This window comes from Syngnathus typhle, linkage group LG12 (assembly GCF_033458585.1).
Source record: "Syngnathus typhle isolate RoL2023-S1 ecotype Sweden linkage group LG12, RoL_Styp_1.0, whole genome shotgun sequence".
NCBI lineage: Eukaryota > Metazoa > Chordata > Actinopteri > Syngnathiformes > Syngnathidae > Syngnathus > Syngnathus typhle.
The window spans coordinates 9935784-9952572 of record NC_083749.1 but is presented as its reverse complement, the minus strand read 5'-3'; the positions used below and the strand labels follow the sequence as shown (position 1 = coordinate 9952572).

The 16789-nt window shown below is 38.2% G+C and overlaps 2 protein-coding genes across 4 annotated transcripts in view; one reads left to right on the top strand and one right to left on the bottom strand.

The window, feature by feature from the left end:
- Nucleotides 1–6631, bottom strand: part of ptpa (protein phosphatase 2 phosphatase activator) — a 23512-nt gene extending 16881 nt beyond the window's left edge. Inside the window, exons 1-7 of one of the 2 annotated variants that reach the window (XM_061293392.1) lie at nt 6516–6631; nt 5788–5891; nt 4967–5053; nt 4652–4777; nt 4178–4295; nt 2992–3091; nt 2552–2676 (exon numbers count right to left, since the gene is read on the bottom strand). In XM_061293392.1, the coding sequence (XP_061149376.1) occupies nt 2552–2676; nt 2992–3091; nt 4178–4295; nt 4652–4777; nt 4967–5053; nt 5788–5891; nt 6516–6540 (685 nt within the window). In that variant the 5' untranslated portion in view covers nt 6541–6631. Of the gene's footprint in view, nt 1–2551; nt 2677–2991; nt 3092–4177; nt 4296–4651; nt 4778–4966; nt 5054–5787; nt 5892–6497 lie in introns of both variants that reach the window. The other variant, XM_061293393.1, reaches the window with a different exon arrangement.
- A 166-nt stretch (nt 6632–6797) lies between these two features.
- crata (carnitine O-acetyltransferase a) lies at nt 6798–16478 on the top strand. Of its 2 annotated transcripts, XM_061293389.1 has the most exons (14): nt 6798–7109; nt 8545–8841; nt 8961–9079; nt 10118–10171; nt 10567–10732; nt 11334–11508; nt 11688–11866; nt 11969–12069; nt 12441–12560; nt 12636–12758; nt 12890–13025; nt 13933–13995; nt 14190–14327; nt 15656–16478. In XM_061293389.1, the coding sequence occupies exons 1-14, from the start codon at nt 7086–7088 to the stop codon at nt 15869–15871; spliced, it is 1911 nt and encodes a 636-aa protein (XP_061149373.1). In that variant the 5' UTR covers nt 6798–7085; the 3' UTR covers nt 15872–16478. The 2 variants fall into 2 exon arrangements, with proteins under 2 accessions (XP_061149373.1, XP_061149375.1); XM_061293391.1 differs by lacking the exon at nt 6798–7109 and having other exon boundaries at nt 8712–8841; nt 8941–9079.
- Nucleotides 16479–16789: the final 311 nt, after the last annotated feature.

The window sequence follows — 16789 nt, the reverse complement described above, 5'->3', positions numbered from 1 at the left end:
TGATTTCAAGTTTCATTTCGAGGGACATTTGTCACGTCTCGTCCCCAGTTTTGCTATGTGTCTAGGTTGCCATAGTTTCTGTTCGCGTCGCCCCTCTCTTCCTGTGTCACCTCAATCGATGTGTTTTGTATTTAAGTCCTGTCTGCCCCTCGCTCACCGTCGGATCATTGCATGTGTTACTGTCATGATGTCTGTTTGGTTTCTGTTCCTGTCTTTGGTAATGTCACCCTGTCTTTTTTTTCCACGACTTTGTCGGTCAGTCCTGTTGTTGGTTTTGTTTTCTAAAAAAAAAAAAAAAAATTTAAAAAAAAAAAAAAAGAATTTTTTTGTACCCATGTATAATGCGCACCCCAGATTTTAGGACAATAAATTCGTTAAATTTTGCGCACTATACACGGAAAAAAACGGTATTTCATGTCAAAATAGGCTGCTCTGTTCATGTTTCGAGTAAATCTACGGATCGATATGGAAGGGAAACATAACTAAGTAGTACCAATGCGTTAGATCGAACTTTAGTCAGTTCTGATCATTTTATAGGAGATCGTTTGAGAAACGTGATTGTTTACACTTTGCTGAGGCTCATGGGAGATTGCGAGCTGAGGGTCATGGGTTTTTGCGGATGGCTAATGCTATAACGATAGCTGCTATACGCGCGAGGCTATTTCATGTCAAAATAGGCTGCTCTGTTCATGTTTCGAGTAAATCTACGGATCGATATGGAAAGGAAACATAGGTAAGTAGTACCAATGCGTTAGATCAAACTTTAGTCAGTTCTGATCATTTTATAGGAGATCGTTTGATAAACGGGATTGTTTACACTTTGCTGAGGCTCATGGGAGATTGCGAGCTGAGGCTCATAGGAAATTGCGGATGGCTAATGCTATAACGATAGATGCTATACGCGCGAGGCTATTTCATGTCATAATAGGCTGCTCTGTTAATGTTTCGAGTAAATCTACGGATCGATATGGAAGGGAAACATAGGTAAGTAGTACCAATGCGTTAGATCGAACTTTAGTCAGTTCCAATCATTTTATAGGAGATCGTTTGAGAAACGCGATTGTTTACAGAGGGCTCGTTGGTTATTGGCTAGTGGGTGCATACCGCAACCCTAGTCAACCTCAGTTTGTTGCAGTAAAGTTTCTATTTTATGCGCCTTATAGTCCGGTGCGCCTTATATATGGACAAAGTTTTAAAATGGGCCATTCATTGAAGGTGCGCCTTATACCCCGGTGCGCCTAATAGGGCGCAAAATACGGTAGATACGATTTTACAGATACTATGCAGTGACACTACTAACATAATCTCTGGTTCTTGATTACTTTTGATACACTGAATGTCTTTTATACAATTTCTTTTACAAAATTTGTGAATACCTCACAGTTGACAATAGCGGGACTATTGTAGTATCTACATAGTACATTATAACAACAACAACGCGTAAGGCTAAAGGAACTGTCTGATGGGCTCAGAGACAGACCTGGGCAAAAGTCTGCTTCATTTTAAGTTCCCATCGTAGTCTCCAGCCATAAAAGGAATCAGTTTGTGACGAATGAGCTCTTTCTAGAGCAGGGATGGGCAACATTTACGATTACAGCCACATTTGATCAAATTTACTTAATTTCTTCTCATTAGGTTGAGTACTGTGTTATACATTGGCAACTTAAGACTAAACCCAACGGGTATACAGACATCAAGCAAAATTGTGAGAACTAACCAACTGTCTTTTAAAAATAAAAAAAAAACACATTCAAAACTGTTCTTTCAATGACAGATATCTGTTGTACCACCAAGGCTGACCTATGAATTAAATAAATTATTCTCATCATTTTTGTGTTACTTTTTACAAAATATAATGAAAAATCAAAGGAAAATATCCTTACTCTTCAAGCAATTTCCTACATGCAAGGCATTTTTTAGAGCATTCTACTTGTTTCATTTAGTCCCTTCAAAATAATAGGGAATTTTAAGTTAGAAGTTATCGTAGGTCTTGAGAAATCCCACCTTGGAATAAGAGATATCATAATTCTATAGGCTAGGTGACATAAAAATCACAACTAGTTTGAAGACACATTTTATCCTAGATTTAGTTTTCTGAAATCTTGCTAAATCATATATTTCTGTTCTATTTAAGATCAGTTTGCAACATTAAGTAAGATAGTCCTCATTTTATTACTATTTTTCAAGCTGATGTTTTATTGTTAGTCGCTTCTCTATTTGTGTCCAACAAATTATTTGCTATTTGTGACCGTTTTCAACCAAGGCGTTAAAATTACTTTCAACACCTAGAGACATAAAAAAAACAGGCATTTGTTGAGTTGAAATTAGAAGGGTGGGAATTGCTCAAATCTGTTCTTATCATGAATACCTTTGCAGCATTTAAATCTCACCATGTCAGTTATTTGAATGATTGCAAATTAGGCCTGTCGTGGGGCACACAGCGCAGATGCGGCCTGTCAGTTGCCCATACCTGTTCGAAAGTAAGCTGCCTGACCAGAAACTGAGCAAGAGAGAAAATTCCTCCCACAGGTTAGTTAGAAAATCTTCTTACCAACAAATTGTGAACTACCCCATATGAAAGGTAGAAACTGGAAGTCATCCAGGCCCCATACACCTTGGCTTCCTGCTGGTTCCATTCTGTAGGTCCTCTGAAGTTTCCGCATCACTGAGAGATACCTAAGAAGAAACACATGGTACATTGGTCATAATATGAATTGACAAGGGGTAAGTGATGAACTGGGAGTAACACAAATCTCTGGAATGCAATGTATTTCCCCCTGAAAAGTTGTTAATTCTGGTTAAAGAAAACAAAATCTGAAGCTATGCTTATGGTTTAGTGTCTAACATTCAATAACAGACCGATAACACCTAGTCCACAGTAACCACTTAGTTTTTGTAAGTTGTTAATTCTGGTTAAAGAAAAAGTCTGAACCTTTGCTTATAGTTTATTGTCTTACATTCAATAACATCTAGTCCACAGTAACCACTTACTTATTAAAAACTTTGAAAACAATAGCCAGCTGATCATCTACTTTAAGAGCTCCAACTTTGCAGAGACAGCAAAGGAATGCAGCAAAAGCAGCTTCATGACCTGAAAAGGAAAAACATGATGTGAAATGTGACCAGAAATGTGGAATGTGCAGTTTTAGTTTGTGAACCAAATGGGGAATGGGACTCTTGAGGAATTAAATATGATAATACAGTGATGATATATTTTTCTATAAATTGTAAGAGTCAGTGAAGGTCAATGTAGTTGGTCAATCTTTCATTTGTATACAGTAGATTTGCGTTCATCAATTTGTTTTCTAGCTGTTTCACATGAAATTCAGGCCAGGGGCTTCTATCAAACCCCCTTGATGAACAAAGCAACGTTAACCAACTACAGCGGATTGTTTGTTTGCTTCGTTTTATTCCGATTTTGAAACAGCTTTTTCCCTGAGGAAATAATGACAAAATTTAAAAAAAAAATGAAAACATAGTGTGCTCATGATTGGTGCTCATGATTGCTACTCATGAACTCCCTCCCTCACTCGTATTTCTAGAAAGCAACCAACCAACCATCCTGTAAGTTGCCTTTTCAATTTTTATGCTCTTTCTGAAACACCATAAAGTGCCACAAGATGGCATTGCAAATATTGCTAATAAACAAAAAGGTGCTTTGGCACCATCATATGGCATCTTGGTGGCAAGGAACTATGTTAAAGTGAATCAAACATGCTTCAATCAGATATGCCAAAGCTTTTTCTAGTCGGAGAGTACTATATTGGCACTATTTTGTGGCATCTGACAATTATGAACTTTTGTCAAGAGTGGTTGGGGGGTGCCAATTGTGGTTTTTCAGTATTTGCAGGAGGGCCCTATAAAATTAAAGGAGATCAAACAGTCTTGACTAAAAGAGCAAATGACAGATGGAATACAGCAGTGATTTACATTGAAGAATTGCCTTAAACATCTGTTAAAATGAAGTAGAATCAAGTTAGTATAAGGGACAAGATGGCAGTTCGGAAATTGGAATTTGGAGCAGCTTTCGATGCTAAAATGTATGACCCAATGACCATTGTACACCATGTAAACCATTGTAGTGACTTCCATAGGTTTACTTCAGCCCATACTCTTTGAAAATCAGAGCCTTATCTTTTTTTGCGGAGCTATGAAAAAAACAAAGAAATACAAATACCTGTTCCGTAGTCTATTCTGGTGGAGTTTCCCACAGACTCTTTCAGGTAGACGGCAATCTCTGGAGCTGCAGATTGTTTGTCAGCAGGTAGCACTGCTGATACCAAGGCTTCTGCATCCTGCCAACAACACCATTACTTGCAAGTATCTACAAAAGATACTGAGCATCTACTAAAACCTGAGTGGGTCAATATTGAGATTTGCGGATTGGATGAGTGACTCTGCATACAAATTCTACAAAACTTCTACTGAAAGTACTTACTGCATGAGCCTATCATGGACTGTGTAACATTGCACATTCATACTAATTTGCATGTAATTGCATGTATGAAATTCCCACACATCCACATCTCAGGTTTAATTGTATTGAACTCGTGAAATTCTGCACACACACACATCAGACCTGTCATAAAAATCAATATTTTAGACATTTAGTACGGCATAGACTGTGTTTGGTGTATGCATGCCGACGAACCTGGTCTAATTGAGTAAACCAGGTTCTGAAGGCTTTATTTCCAAAGCGGGATGGCTGGTCAACAGGAGGGGTCTCATTTATCCATCGGTCCAGAGTGTCCAAAAGATCTAGTAACTTTTCCACCGTCTGTCAAACAAACAAACAATAACTATAGTTAATGACAGAAGACCACCAATAAACAAAACTACCACTTCTTCATTACACATTAACTATAGATGTTAGCATTAATCTACACACTACATAAGCCCCCCAAAAAGAAAAATGCTTTTATACATCACAAAACAATTTCCCTGGTTTTAAAAAAGGACAACATACCTCAGACACTTTATAAGCACAAGTTAGCTTCTTTCCTTTCACACTTTCATTAAGAGTCAGAATGAATCCCATGTAGTCAGCATAAGCCTGTAATAAGGATGGAAATCTGCAGTTAAGGAAACGTTTACAATTAATGACCATGATAGAACAGCATTTCTAAAAAAAAAAAAGAAGATGGCATCAACAGTCCATCATACAAACTGGTCATCTTAGTTATTTTTCCACCGGGGTCACTGTACTGTGTGCAAGAGACAGATGCCGGAGATGCCAGCTTCTGATGTCGGATCAGATATGTAACAGAAACAAAATTCTCCCAGCTGCTAACAGTTTAAATATACTGCCCACTTAATTGTTCTTGCCGTTTTCGGTTGAGAGAGCTGTGACTATTGCCATACATTTAATTTCGGAATAATAGATTTCTTGATACGAGTTGCTCCTGACGAATAGCACTTTTCCTTGCACACTGACTTTTAAATTTGCCTCATGGTGTTGCGCTATACTGTACTGCTGCTGTTTTGTTATGCTTATTTGGTCAATATATACACCGCTCCCCATTCTGTGTAGATGGTAATCCATTGACAGCTTTCTATTTGTAATTGTACTGCATCTAATTGTGCTCCACCTTCTTGGCCAGATCACCCTGAAATAAGAGATCTTGGTCTCAATCTGGTTAGGGAAAAGTTCTGATTGATTAATGTGGCGATCCCGCACTTTGCTTCTGTGATTTGTTTTAAAACAACAGGTTAATCAATCCATGCTCCACTGTTATGGATCTAATGTGTAGATCTACCAGCAATGCTGTCTACCAAAAGGACATTTACCTTAGACCGCTTCCACTTGGCCATGTCGGGCACCATGCTAATTTCTTTCTTGGGTACCATGAAGGGCATTGTAATCTCAAGTGCTTTATCCTCAGACATGGATCCTACAAAAAGATGAGATCACCTTGAAATGTGAAGAAACGTAAAAGTTGTAGGCTACCCCAATAACACTACAGACTATGTCTGTGCTTGTTCAATATTTGTGCTTTCTAATTTTATGAACTTTAGCAGGACAGGGATCTACGATGGTGGTGACGTAGAAAGGTGATCTGACACATTTTAATTGTGGCAAGCACGTCAGCCTTACTTTACTTCTGGGTTTCAACTCAGCACTAAGCTTTCTGTGCAGTTGCATGTTCTTCCTGTGTTAATCATTTTCTCGAGGTACATGCATGACATCTTAAAGAAACTCTCATCTATTTAAATTATTATTAAGTAAAGGTGACAGATTATCTATTAACTGGACGAACTAAATGATCAACTAACCACGTATGCGTGAATGACAAAATTCTACTTCTTTACACGTGCATTACGAAAATAAAAGGTTTGTTTGTGGAGTCCCCAAGACTTGAGATTGTAATATTTATGCAGTGACTTAACAGTTACACGTCGATGTACAATGAGTACATACTGTATACGTTCAAATCTTCCTAAATGTTAACGGTGCATGAGGAGAAGCAAAACAGAGTTCATAGATCCCTACAACATACATCCCAGTTGAGTTGTACCTGACTGCTGCTCTGATTCCGCCATGTCGAAGTCGTCGCTCTTCTTCGTGGATCACTGAGGGGGGAAATACCGGGGATACGACTCACTACCGCCATCGGTGTTGGCTACGTTTACAAAACAAACATTTTAGCCAATGCTGTTTCTATATAACTACATTCGCCTTGCATAGACAAAATATTTTCCAATTCATCAGTGATTATTGATAAAACTCTAAACATATTAAACATTTATAAAAAAAACAATCGTATTGTATTTGCTTCTGGTTACACGTATGCCGGAAGTGTTTGGAAAGTGCAAATTCCGTTACTTTTATACCTGATTTCTTTTTTAGTCTATTTTTTTTTACCCTTTACTTGAACCCTTGCTGTAATGATGTGATTAATTTGTATCACACACATTTGAATTTGCTTCGGCATCCGTCCTGTGCAGCTGCCTTGGCGCGTTTAGAGTTTGACTTGTGTTGGTGGGCGCAACGTAAAGACGAAGACACTTCACTGAGCCGAATATTTTTGCTGGACTTCAGGCACCGATTTTGATCACTTCCTCAGTGGGCGTTTCTAAGCCTCAGAATGTGGGGCATTTGCAGCAGAATGGTAAGAAACTGACTTTTAGTTCACTCTTAAAATGTTGCACATATTGCAATGATCAGAATCTGCTCGTTTCTGGCAACAAAATAATTATATCTGGCGCATGACTGATAGTGTTTGGACCGTTGGTGATAGTTTACTGCAATATTTGTCAAGACTCGCTTACAGTACGCTGGCGAGCAAGAATATAGGTCAACCTAAGCTAACTGGGTCAAAGGTTAATTTTGTTTTACAATTTTAAACTTAAGCATAGCTAGCATACAGAATGAAACAATAAAAGGCGATGCCTTACTCGTGTTTGTCGATCTCTTTTGAGATCATTTATTTAACTGTGGCAGTGAAAGGTACGCTAACATGAGATTTAAAACGCTATCAAACTGAACCAAATACACAAGACGAGAGGTTAAAGCCGTGTTAACAGAAGCTTCAGTTGTTTCTCTATTCGCCCCTGTGCCACTACGCTTTTTTTCTTTTTAGCCAGAATATCCTCAGTGTTTGTTCAATACGTACAGAATTGTCAACAGTAGGTTAATATATATCTAATACCAAGGAGACAAGAAAACGTCGCGTCCTTTTTCTTTTCTGTGTTATAGAGTCAACGTCTTTTCGTCACTCATTTTTGATAGCAAGTACAGCATGCCCCCTACAGGTGGCTATTATATAGTACACACAGTATGTACTTGGAGGGGAAACAGATTGACCTTAGACAGTTATTGTATAGTTGTCTGTATAAAAATTGAATAATTAGCAACGAAACATTAGAAGTGTCATAAAGACATTATGGGCATATGTGTGATGCCCCATAATGTTTTGACAATACTTAAAAATATCTTTCATGTAAAGCATTTTAGATCCTTATGTATTCTACTATTTGGATCGCAAAGGGTGAGTTTTTAAGTGTCATACAAACATGCATCAGTTTTGTAATATCCGTGTCATCTTATTTTGTGCAAGAAGCGGTGTACAACATGGCACAAACAGAAATCCATCATTACATTCAGACTAATATACAAATATGCAAAATATAGTATGTTGTCAGGAGGAATGGAATCATTGTACCCAGAGAACACCAACAGAAGCACAACGACATACAACATATATGTGCTACCCACATGGACCACCTTGCTGCGCTAGATATGTGTCCTTTTTATAGATGAGCATCATATACTAAATTTAAAAGGGAGTGCATTGGAAGATAATGATTGTTTTGAAAGTTCCCAAGATATCCAAAGCGATGCTTCAGTTTGCTAGGTACATGATCATTATGCAGATGTGATGTGATATTGCGTGGAGCAATGCAAAACAGGTCGTAATATATACTGTGTTTTTTTTTCCACCTCTTTAGTTAAAACATGTCAATGGGAATAGGAGTGGATGCACAAAACCGCCATGATAAATCAGCAATGATTTAAATGTTAGATTCTCTTATTCAATCTTCCAGGTAAAGGTGGGGATGACAAAACCCGGTGGCCTGGTAAAACCCTGCCACTTGGTGAAGCCAGTTTCAGCAACCCGGATCACTGGGAGATACTTGACCCACCAGAAGGGGTTACCCAGTCTTCCTGTCCCCCCTCTCCAGCAGACATTAGAGCGCTACATCACAGCTCTGGAGCCCATAGTGGAGATGGATGAGCTGATGCACACAAAGGAACTAGTCGATGACTTTCAGAAACCTGGAGGTGTTGGTGAAAGACTGCAGAGAGGCCTTGAGAGGAGAGCGCAAAATGCAGAAAATTGGGTGAGCTTGTAAAAAAACAAAACAAAAACAGTTGTACAATATTAATGGCTTGTTTAATGAGTTTTTATTGAAGGATCTATGTGGTGCATATCATTTTAGGTGTTTCACTGTCTTTTTAGTTGTCAGAATGGTGGGTGCAGGTGGCTTACCTTGACTATCGTTTGCCGGTGGTGATCCATTCCAGTCCAGGGTTGGTTTTGCCTCGAATGAACTTCAATGATAAGCAGGGACAAATAAGGTGATCATACTTTGCCTTAAACATTACAATAGAGATGATTGACGATTAATGCATCGGAATTGTAGTGTTCCTTGAGAGCCCCGATCCAGCATGTTTTCTATGTTACCCTGTTCCAGCACACCTTATTCTTGTGTTGGAGCACGGAAACATACTACAGTGGTCAAAATTAATCGACTGATCATCAAATTAATCGACAATTATTTTAAAAATTGAGTAAGCACTTTAAGAGCCATTTATTACCTTTGAATAGTCCAAATTCTGTAATGTCAGCCTCTCAACAGCAATTATTAATTAGGTTTTGTATTCATTCATGAAAACCAATGATCTTTTATGGTTAATCAAAAAAAGACATTTGCAACCATCTGCCTTTACTACAGAAGACGATAACCGCACCAGTGACTTAATCAGTTCCGAAGTTTGGTGTGTACCTTAATCCCTCTTGTGTGATATTGTTTAATTGTCCCTTCTTTTTATCGATAAACAATGCCAAATAACCAGTAATGGGGACAAAAGGTTTTGTAGTACACATTCACGCAAAATAAAATTCTATCAATTTATCAAAATCAATTCTAAAAATATTCAATACTGACAGCCCAACTGGATATTGAGGACTGGACTTGGAGACCCCTGCTCTAAAAGAACCGACAGCGTGGTGTGGCTGTCTGCCTTGACCGGTTGGGTTTGGGCTGAAAGACCTAGCAAGGGACAAATAAAATGTCTCCACTTGACTGGAAACTTTACTTTTGCTAAATTGTTCTCCTGTGGGCAGTGGGGGAGGGGTGGTGAGTACATGCGTGGCGTGGCGTATCACTTGCTTGCTCGCTTGGCACCAGTTCTCCGGGCTTAGACTTGAGCTATTGTTACAAAGGATTTCACTGGCATGGACCGGAAATAAATGATCATAAAACAGATATCTTCAGAATTTACAGTTTAAATGTCGAGTGCCCACTGACTAATAAATGAATCATTTAATCATCTAGTCAACGTTGGTCATTTAACCACCCAGAGGTTGCAATAACTCTTATTTTTGGTCAACAGGTTTGCTGCCAAACTGATTGCAGGTGTTTTGGATTTCAAGACAATGATTGATAAGTGAGCACATGCAATTATCTTTTGTTTTAATTCTGTTTTATGACATAGCATTTTGTATTACTATAATATCCTGTCAAGAATTAAAAATGACAATACTTTTGTTCATATAAAATTAAAATCGTAATACTATTGTAGAAGCATCAGCAAGTGTACATTACTCTGCTTTATTAATGCCAAACAATTTCATACCCATACCAATTGTGCTTTTGGTTCCCATGTTATTTTGGGAAAACATTCAGAAATGTATTGAAAATATTTATAATGTTATAAATAAATGTAACTTGCTGTTGTCTTAATTTGTTCGGTAATACATAATTGCCTATGCTTTCTACACACATTGTCATAAATACTGTGTCCCGTTTGTTTTAATCAAAAGAGCTGTTGTAATACTGCAGTGAGACCATACCGGTGGAGTACCTGGGAGGGAAGCAACTCTGTATGAATCAATACTATGAAGTGCTATCGTCCTGCCGTATCCCTGGTACGAAGAGGGATGCTGTGGTGAACCATGGAAAAAGTTCCAGGCCCCCTAAACACATTACTGTTGTGCACAATTTTCAGGTGAGGAGCACAAATATGGTTTGCTGTCATCTGGATTTTGTCTCCTTGACTGAGCAGACTCTTAACTCATTGATGATCCTGGATGGTTCAACAAGCAACAAAAATCATATACTGCTAAACATTCCATTAAAGTCAAAGCTAAAATCAGCTAGTCACAGCCCTAGAACTAATACAACTTCCCATCTCTCGGTCAGGCTTCACCAAGGATACAAAACGCAATAAAGCCCAATGGCTTATTTCAATCTTCGTATTTAACACAGAGAAAACAACACAGAGAAAACAAAAATATAATAAAACAACACATTATGAAAAAAATATATTATGGGTAAAAGGAACGCCAGGTCAATATGATTTTCAATCTTTCCAGTGTCGTGATCTGGGACTTGAATCTGGTTCCGTCACTAGTTAGGCAGTTAGATGACTTACTAATGCTAGTTATTACTGTGTGTTCTGCATGACATGATTCTTTGATCGATATTTAATGCGCATTTTCTCTCACAAAATCAATCAGAACTGAGCATTTTTGTGCTAAGCTACTCTGAATATCTAAACGTATTACATAACAGTCTCTCTCTGTCGCTCTCTCTCATTTTGAATTTAGTTCTTTGTGCTGGATGTGTACAACAGCGATGGGTCACCACTGACTGCTGAACAGCTCCGTGTTCAGCTCGAGCGTATCTGCAGCTCCTCTGAGAAGACCAACATGGAGCCTGTGGGCATCCTCACTACCCAACATCGTGACACCTGGGGCAAGACTTATGTTGACCTCATCAAAGGTAAGTGATATTTACAATACAATGTTAAACAGTTGCCATTTTTGTTTGTACATTGTGCTTCTAATATAGACTTGTGAGCAATGAAAAGGAAACATTAGGTGGTTAAAATCACATCATCGGGTCAAGTCCTCCACTTGGATTCCTTAAACTTGGATTTCATAATTGATTTGTTTATTTAGATCAGACCAACAAAGAATCCGTGTCGGCAATTCAAAGAAGCATATTCGCGCTGTGTTTGGACGGGCCGATGCCTCAAGTGCCAGAGGATGCTTATCGGAGCTGTGCGGCAGTGCAAATGTTGCATGGTGGAGGGAGTTTATGGAACAGTGGCAACCGCTGGTTTGACAAAACACTGCAGGTGACATGCAAAACTTGGCCTTCAGTCTAGCAAGCGTGTTTATTTTAACATGAAGCGCTCTCAAATTCTGTTAGTTGTAATGATGACAAATCTTTCTTTTAGTTTATTGTTGGGGAAGATGGGACATGTGGGGCCAACTATGAGCATGCCCCAGCGGAGGGCCCACCCATTGTTGCCCTGATTGATCATGTTGTGGAATACACGTAAGTACTTAAATAAAGTTGATCTTATTTGAGCCCCACAGAAAACACCATGAGCCAGATTTACTAGGTTTGCATGTGCAGAAATAGGCACAATTTTGCCACATAGTTCAATTTTAATATTGTTAAAGAAGACTATAGTGAATTGAGCACACTAAATGTGATTTATCAAACCTCAGACAAATAGTGATGGCTGATTTTGTGTCACTGAACACATCTAAAAAGCAAATGCATATTCAACAGTGAAATTGTCATGCTAATTTGGAGCTAGTCACAGTCATGCTATATCACCTATGACAACACATGCAATTTAGAGCATCTATTTGAGATTTTAGTGAATCAAGCCCGATTGTTTATATCATGTGTAAAAACAGGAGGAAGCCGGAGATGTTTCACTCTACCACAGTGTCTTTGCCTATACCCAAAAAGCTGCACTTCAACATCACACCTGAGCTCAAGAAGAAAATTGAAGAGGCCAAAAAAAGCATGAATACGTGAGCACTGCATTTTCCATTTCCTGACGAATAATTTTATTTAAATTGCTCAGATTCCCATTGCTGTCTCTGCAGATTAGCCGATGACCTGGATATGAGGGTTATTGTGTTCGGCCACTTTGGAAAAAATGTTGCAAAAGCCCACAAAATGAGCCCTGATGCATTTATACAGGTTGCATTACAACTGGCTTACTACAGGTATTGGGGGGTAAAAAATATACAATTCATCTTATTAACTGTTTGATCAATTGAAACTAATACCGCTTTGTAAATCTAAAACTCCGATAACTAATGTAACATCATATTTATAACAGTTTTTTTCTTTGCAGGATGTATCAGCATTGTTGTGCAACATATGAAAGCGCCTCTCTGCGTATGTTTCGACTTGGTCGCACTGATACAATCAGATCAGCCTCGAGTGCCTCCGCTGCTTTTGTGAAGTCTTTTGATGATCCAAACAAACAGGTGTGATATACTCCCCTTTCAGAAACCTTATTCCAAGAATCGTCACAGTTTGGGTGTCCAAATGATCCTGAGAGTCAAGTTTTCATAAGCTGTATGCCCCTCATAGGGTCAACCATGGTAAATAGACAGACGAGGCATGGCTCATCTGTATTTTGGGTTTGGTAAAGTGGCACAACTTCGCTGAGCATCTTCTGCATTTTTTATTTTCAGTCGACATTAAGTGGCAGCACAAGGTAGAAAAAGGGCAGCCCCTTGATATTTACAAAAGATGGAGAATTTTCCTGCTTGATTCAAATTTCACACGTAATATTGCCATTTTTAATGACTATAGATTACACTTTTTTCAGTTTGGCTGGTCCTGTGACTTATACCCAAAATTCCCATTCGCTAATTGTGTTGATGGCAACGAATGAGTTCTGGTTGGATTCTAAACTTCCGCTTCTAAACTACAAAAATGTTTCAGAATCAAATGAATTTAAAAAATATACCTAAAGGAGAATCTTCGAATCAGGTGGCATCTAGTTGATTCAAAGAACATTCCTTATCGGAGCGCCTCCATTTTAGAGCAACCTGTCCGAGTAGCTGTGATAGATTATTTCGGCGACATCAATTTTTTTTGTAAACACTGGCTTTTATGCATTTATCTGTATCGATTTTTAGCGCCCCACATCTGCCCTCCTGGTATCAATAGGGTCTGTTGGGTCTTTGGATGCCCCGCGTTTTCCAGTTGTTTATTTTTTATCTTGTTTTATGTGTTTCTGCCTGTCTAATAGCTTTATGAATAATTTTTAAACACATCTTAGACATTATTATTATTAGGCAAGTATCTGTGTACAAAATTGAATCATTGTAGTGCTGTACTATGTGTAGTTAATCTAGAACACTGTCATGTTTTTCTCTTATGCAGAACAGGGAGAAGGTGGATCTCTTGGAGAAAGCTGTAAAAGCTCACAGGTCATATACCAACATGGTGAGTGAGTGCATTGCCTTCTCCGTTCCCATTGAAAATCATTTGTTTTCAGCATTGATTAGTTATGGATGTTTAACTGTTGCTGTAGTATTTGTTTGACAGAGTCTGACATGTAAGATAGATGAAGGATTGGTGCGGCCCTAACTTATTTTGACAACAATGCTATTTGTATCCATCCTCTTTGTCCTCGTCAGGCAATCAGTGGTCAAGCAATTGACCGACATCTACTAGGTCTGAAGATGCAGGCTGCTGAAGAAAAGATCTCAATTCCTGATGTCTTCAAAGATCCCTCCTATGCCAAAGCTTTGCACTACTGTTTATCTACAAGTCAGGTATACTTTATTTTATGAATATATAAAAAGGTCTTAGGTCTTAGCATAAATCTTAAGACATCACTTGGTCTCTTGTTTTGCTATGCTGATACTACATACTGATACCGTATTTTCCGGACTATAATTTGCGCCGGAGCACAAGTCGCACCATCCATAAAATGCATAATAAAAAAGAAAAAGACATGTGAGTCACACTGGAGTATAAGTCGCATTTTGGGGGGAAATTCATCTGATAAAATCCAACACCAAGAACAGACATGTCGTCTTTAAAGGTAATTTGAAATAAAAATTGAATAGAGGCAACAATAGGCTGAATAATTGTATGGGATGCAAACATTAAGAGTTATTCAGATAACTATAGCATAAATAACATGCTAACAAGTTTACCAAACCATCCGTGTCCCTCCAAATCACCAACTCCAATGAAATTGTCATCCTTGATGTCATTTTTTAAACAATTCCGCTAACTCCAGAAGTACAAGATGCTGCACTTCTTGTTCTATGTGGCTTACATCAGATTCGTCAGTTGCCGTTCCAATTATTCCACAGGCCTAGAGTGCCCTCATGCGGTTTAGTGTAAAAATAACATGTGAAATAATATAATAATTTCACACATAAGTCGCACATAAGAGTATAAGTTGCACCCCCGGCCAAACTATGAAAAAAAACTGTGACTTGTAGTCCGGAGAATACTGTAATTATTATTCATAGATATGGCCAAAGACTTTTTCAAAGTGTTGTATATCAAGATCTGCAATTCCCGTCCAGGCACGATTGTTTGCCTCTTCATAGATAACTGATTTTCGATTAATATATACAGACATGGTCGAATAGTGTGGGGGGGGGGGGGGGGGACACACCAAATACTACAAACTCAAATCGCAAATTACTTTGTTTTCAAACTCATCTTAAAATGTATCTTTAAAGATAGATGGCTAGCATGGTTTGATTGAAAAATAAATGCACAGGAAATATGTGAACTAGCTTTTTTGTTGGCTTCGCAACCGGTAAAAATACCATTGCCGAATATTAACGGCACCTCGGCATTTTGTTAACTTGAGCTTTTTAACAGTAATTCCGCTGAGCAAAAATATGCAGACGTGGCAAAGGCACTTTTTAATGTCTGCTAACAACCCAGGCTAAACTAAGCTTCAACATACTTAAGACAGGGTTTGGTGCTATCTTGTGGCATTTTAATAGGTTGGATAGGTTTGTAGAAAAAGAACGCAAATATGTGAATTTGTTAATAATAAACCGCATAGATGAAAGGGCTAAATGTAGTGTGCTTTGCATATTTGGCCTTCAAGATACTTTCTTTTTTCCAAAAGGTGCCATCCAAGACTGACTGCGTCATGTGTTTTGGCCCTGTTGTACCTAATGGATATGGCGTCTGCTACAATCCCATGAATGATCACATCAACTTTGCGATTTCATCTTTCAATGGGTGTAAAGAAACAAATGCAGCCAGTTTGGCTCAAGCTGTGGAGAACGCACTTGTTGACATAAAGACACTGCTGGAACAAACACCAAGAGCCAAACTGTGATGCTGGCTCTGGATGCAGACCAGATTTAGTGAACACTGAAATAACTTGAAGGAATTGATCTCATTTCGTACCTATTAACGATACATATTTTTAGAGATGTTCTTTGGCATATCATAAACCTTGTCCATCATTTTAACGAGAGTCAAATCATGCATAACCAGAATGGAATCACTTCAGGTTAATAAATAATGATTGTGGTCTGGCTGTAAAATCAAGGTTAAAGCAAAGTCAGCCATGGCGCAGTAAACTCAATTCAGTGAGATTTTTATAATGTCTGAAAACATTGCATGACTTTTATAATGTCTGAAAACATTGCATGACAAACAAAACCTACTTTCTGCAAGAAGTAAATGTCCTCTGCAGTCAAATTATGCACTACTGTTTTCCCCTAGAGATTTTATTGTCCAGTTTTAAAAAAATCAAGACTGTGCCTTCATTTATGTTGTCACTTGACACTTTGGCCCATGCAGCACAGATGTTTACTTTGAATGGTCAGTCATTTCTTTTTGTATGAGACAGAATGTAAATTGTCTTATATAATTGTGTAAAGGTGTTTCTTTGACAAGTTGTGCCACATGAAATATTTGAATTAAAATATTTAATGATCTTTTGTAATATTTTATTGTAAAGGGACTTGGTTGTGTGCGTACTGCATCATTTTGCATCCCAAGTATTGTTGCAATTGGAAGTACGAATAAACCTCGAACGTACGGAATACCCATATGTTGTCGTCAACTAGCTTAAACCAAGCCTTTACCGCATGGAAATTTAGCCTCCTGTTCTTGGAAGTGAGATGCAAACAAAAAGAGGAAGGAAAGAAGACTTCAGAGCCTGCATGAACAGATTAAGGAGAAAGTGAAATGGCTTTGTGATGATTTAACAATACCCATCCATTTTTTATACTTTTTTTCTCATGGT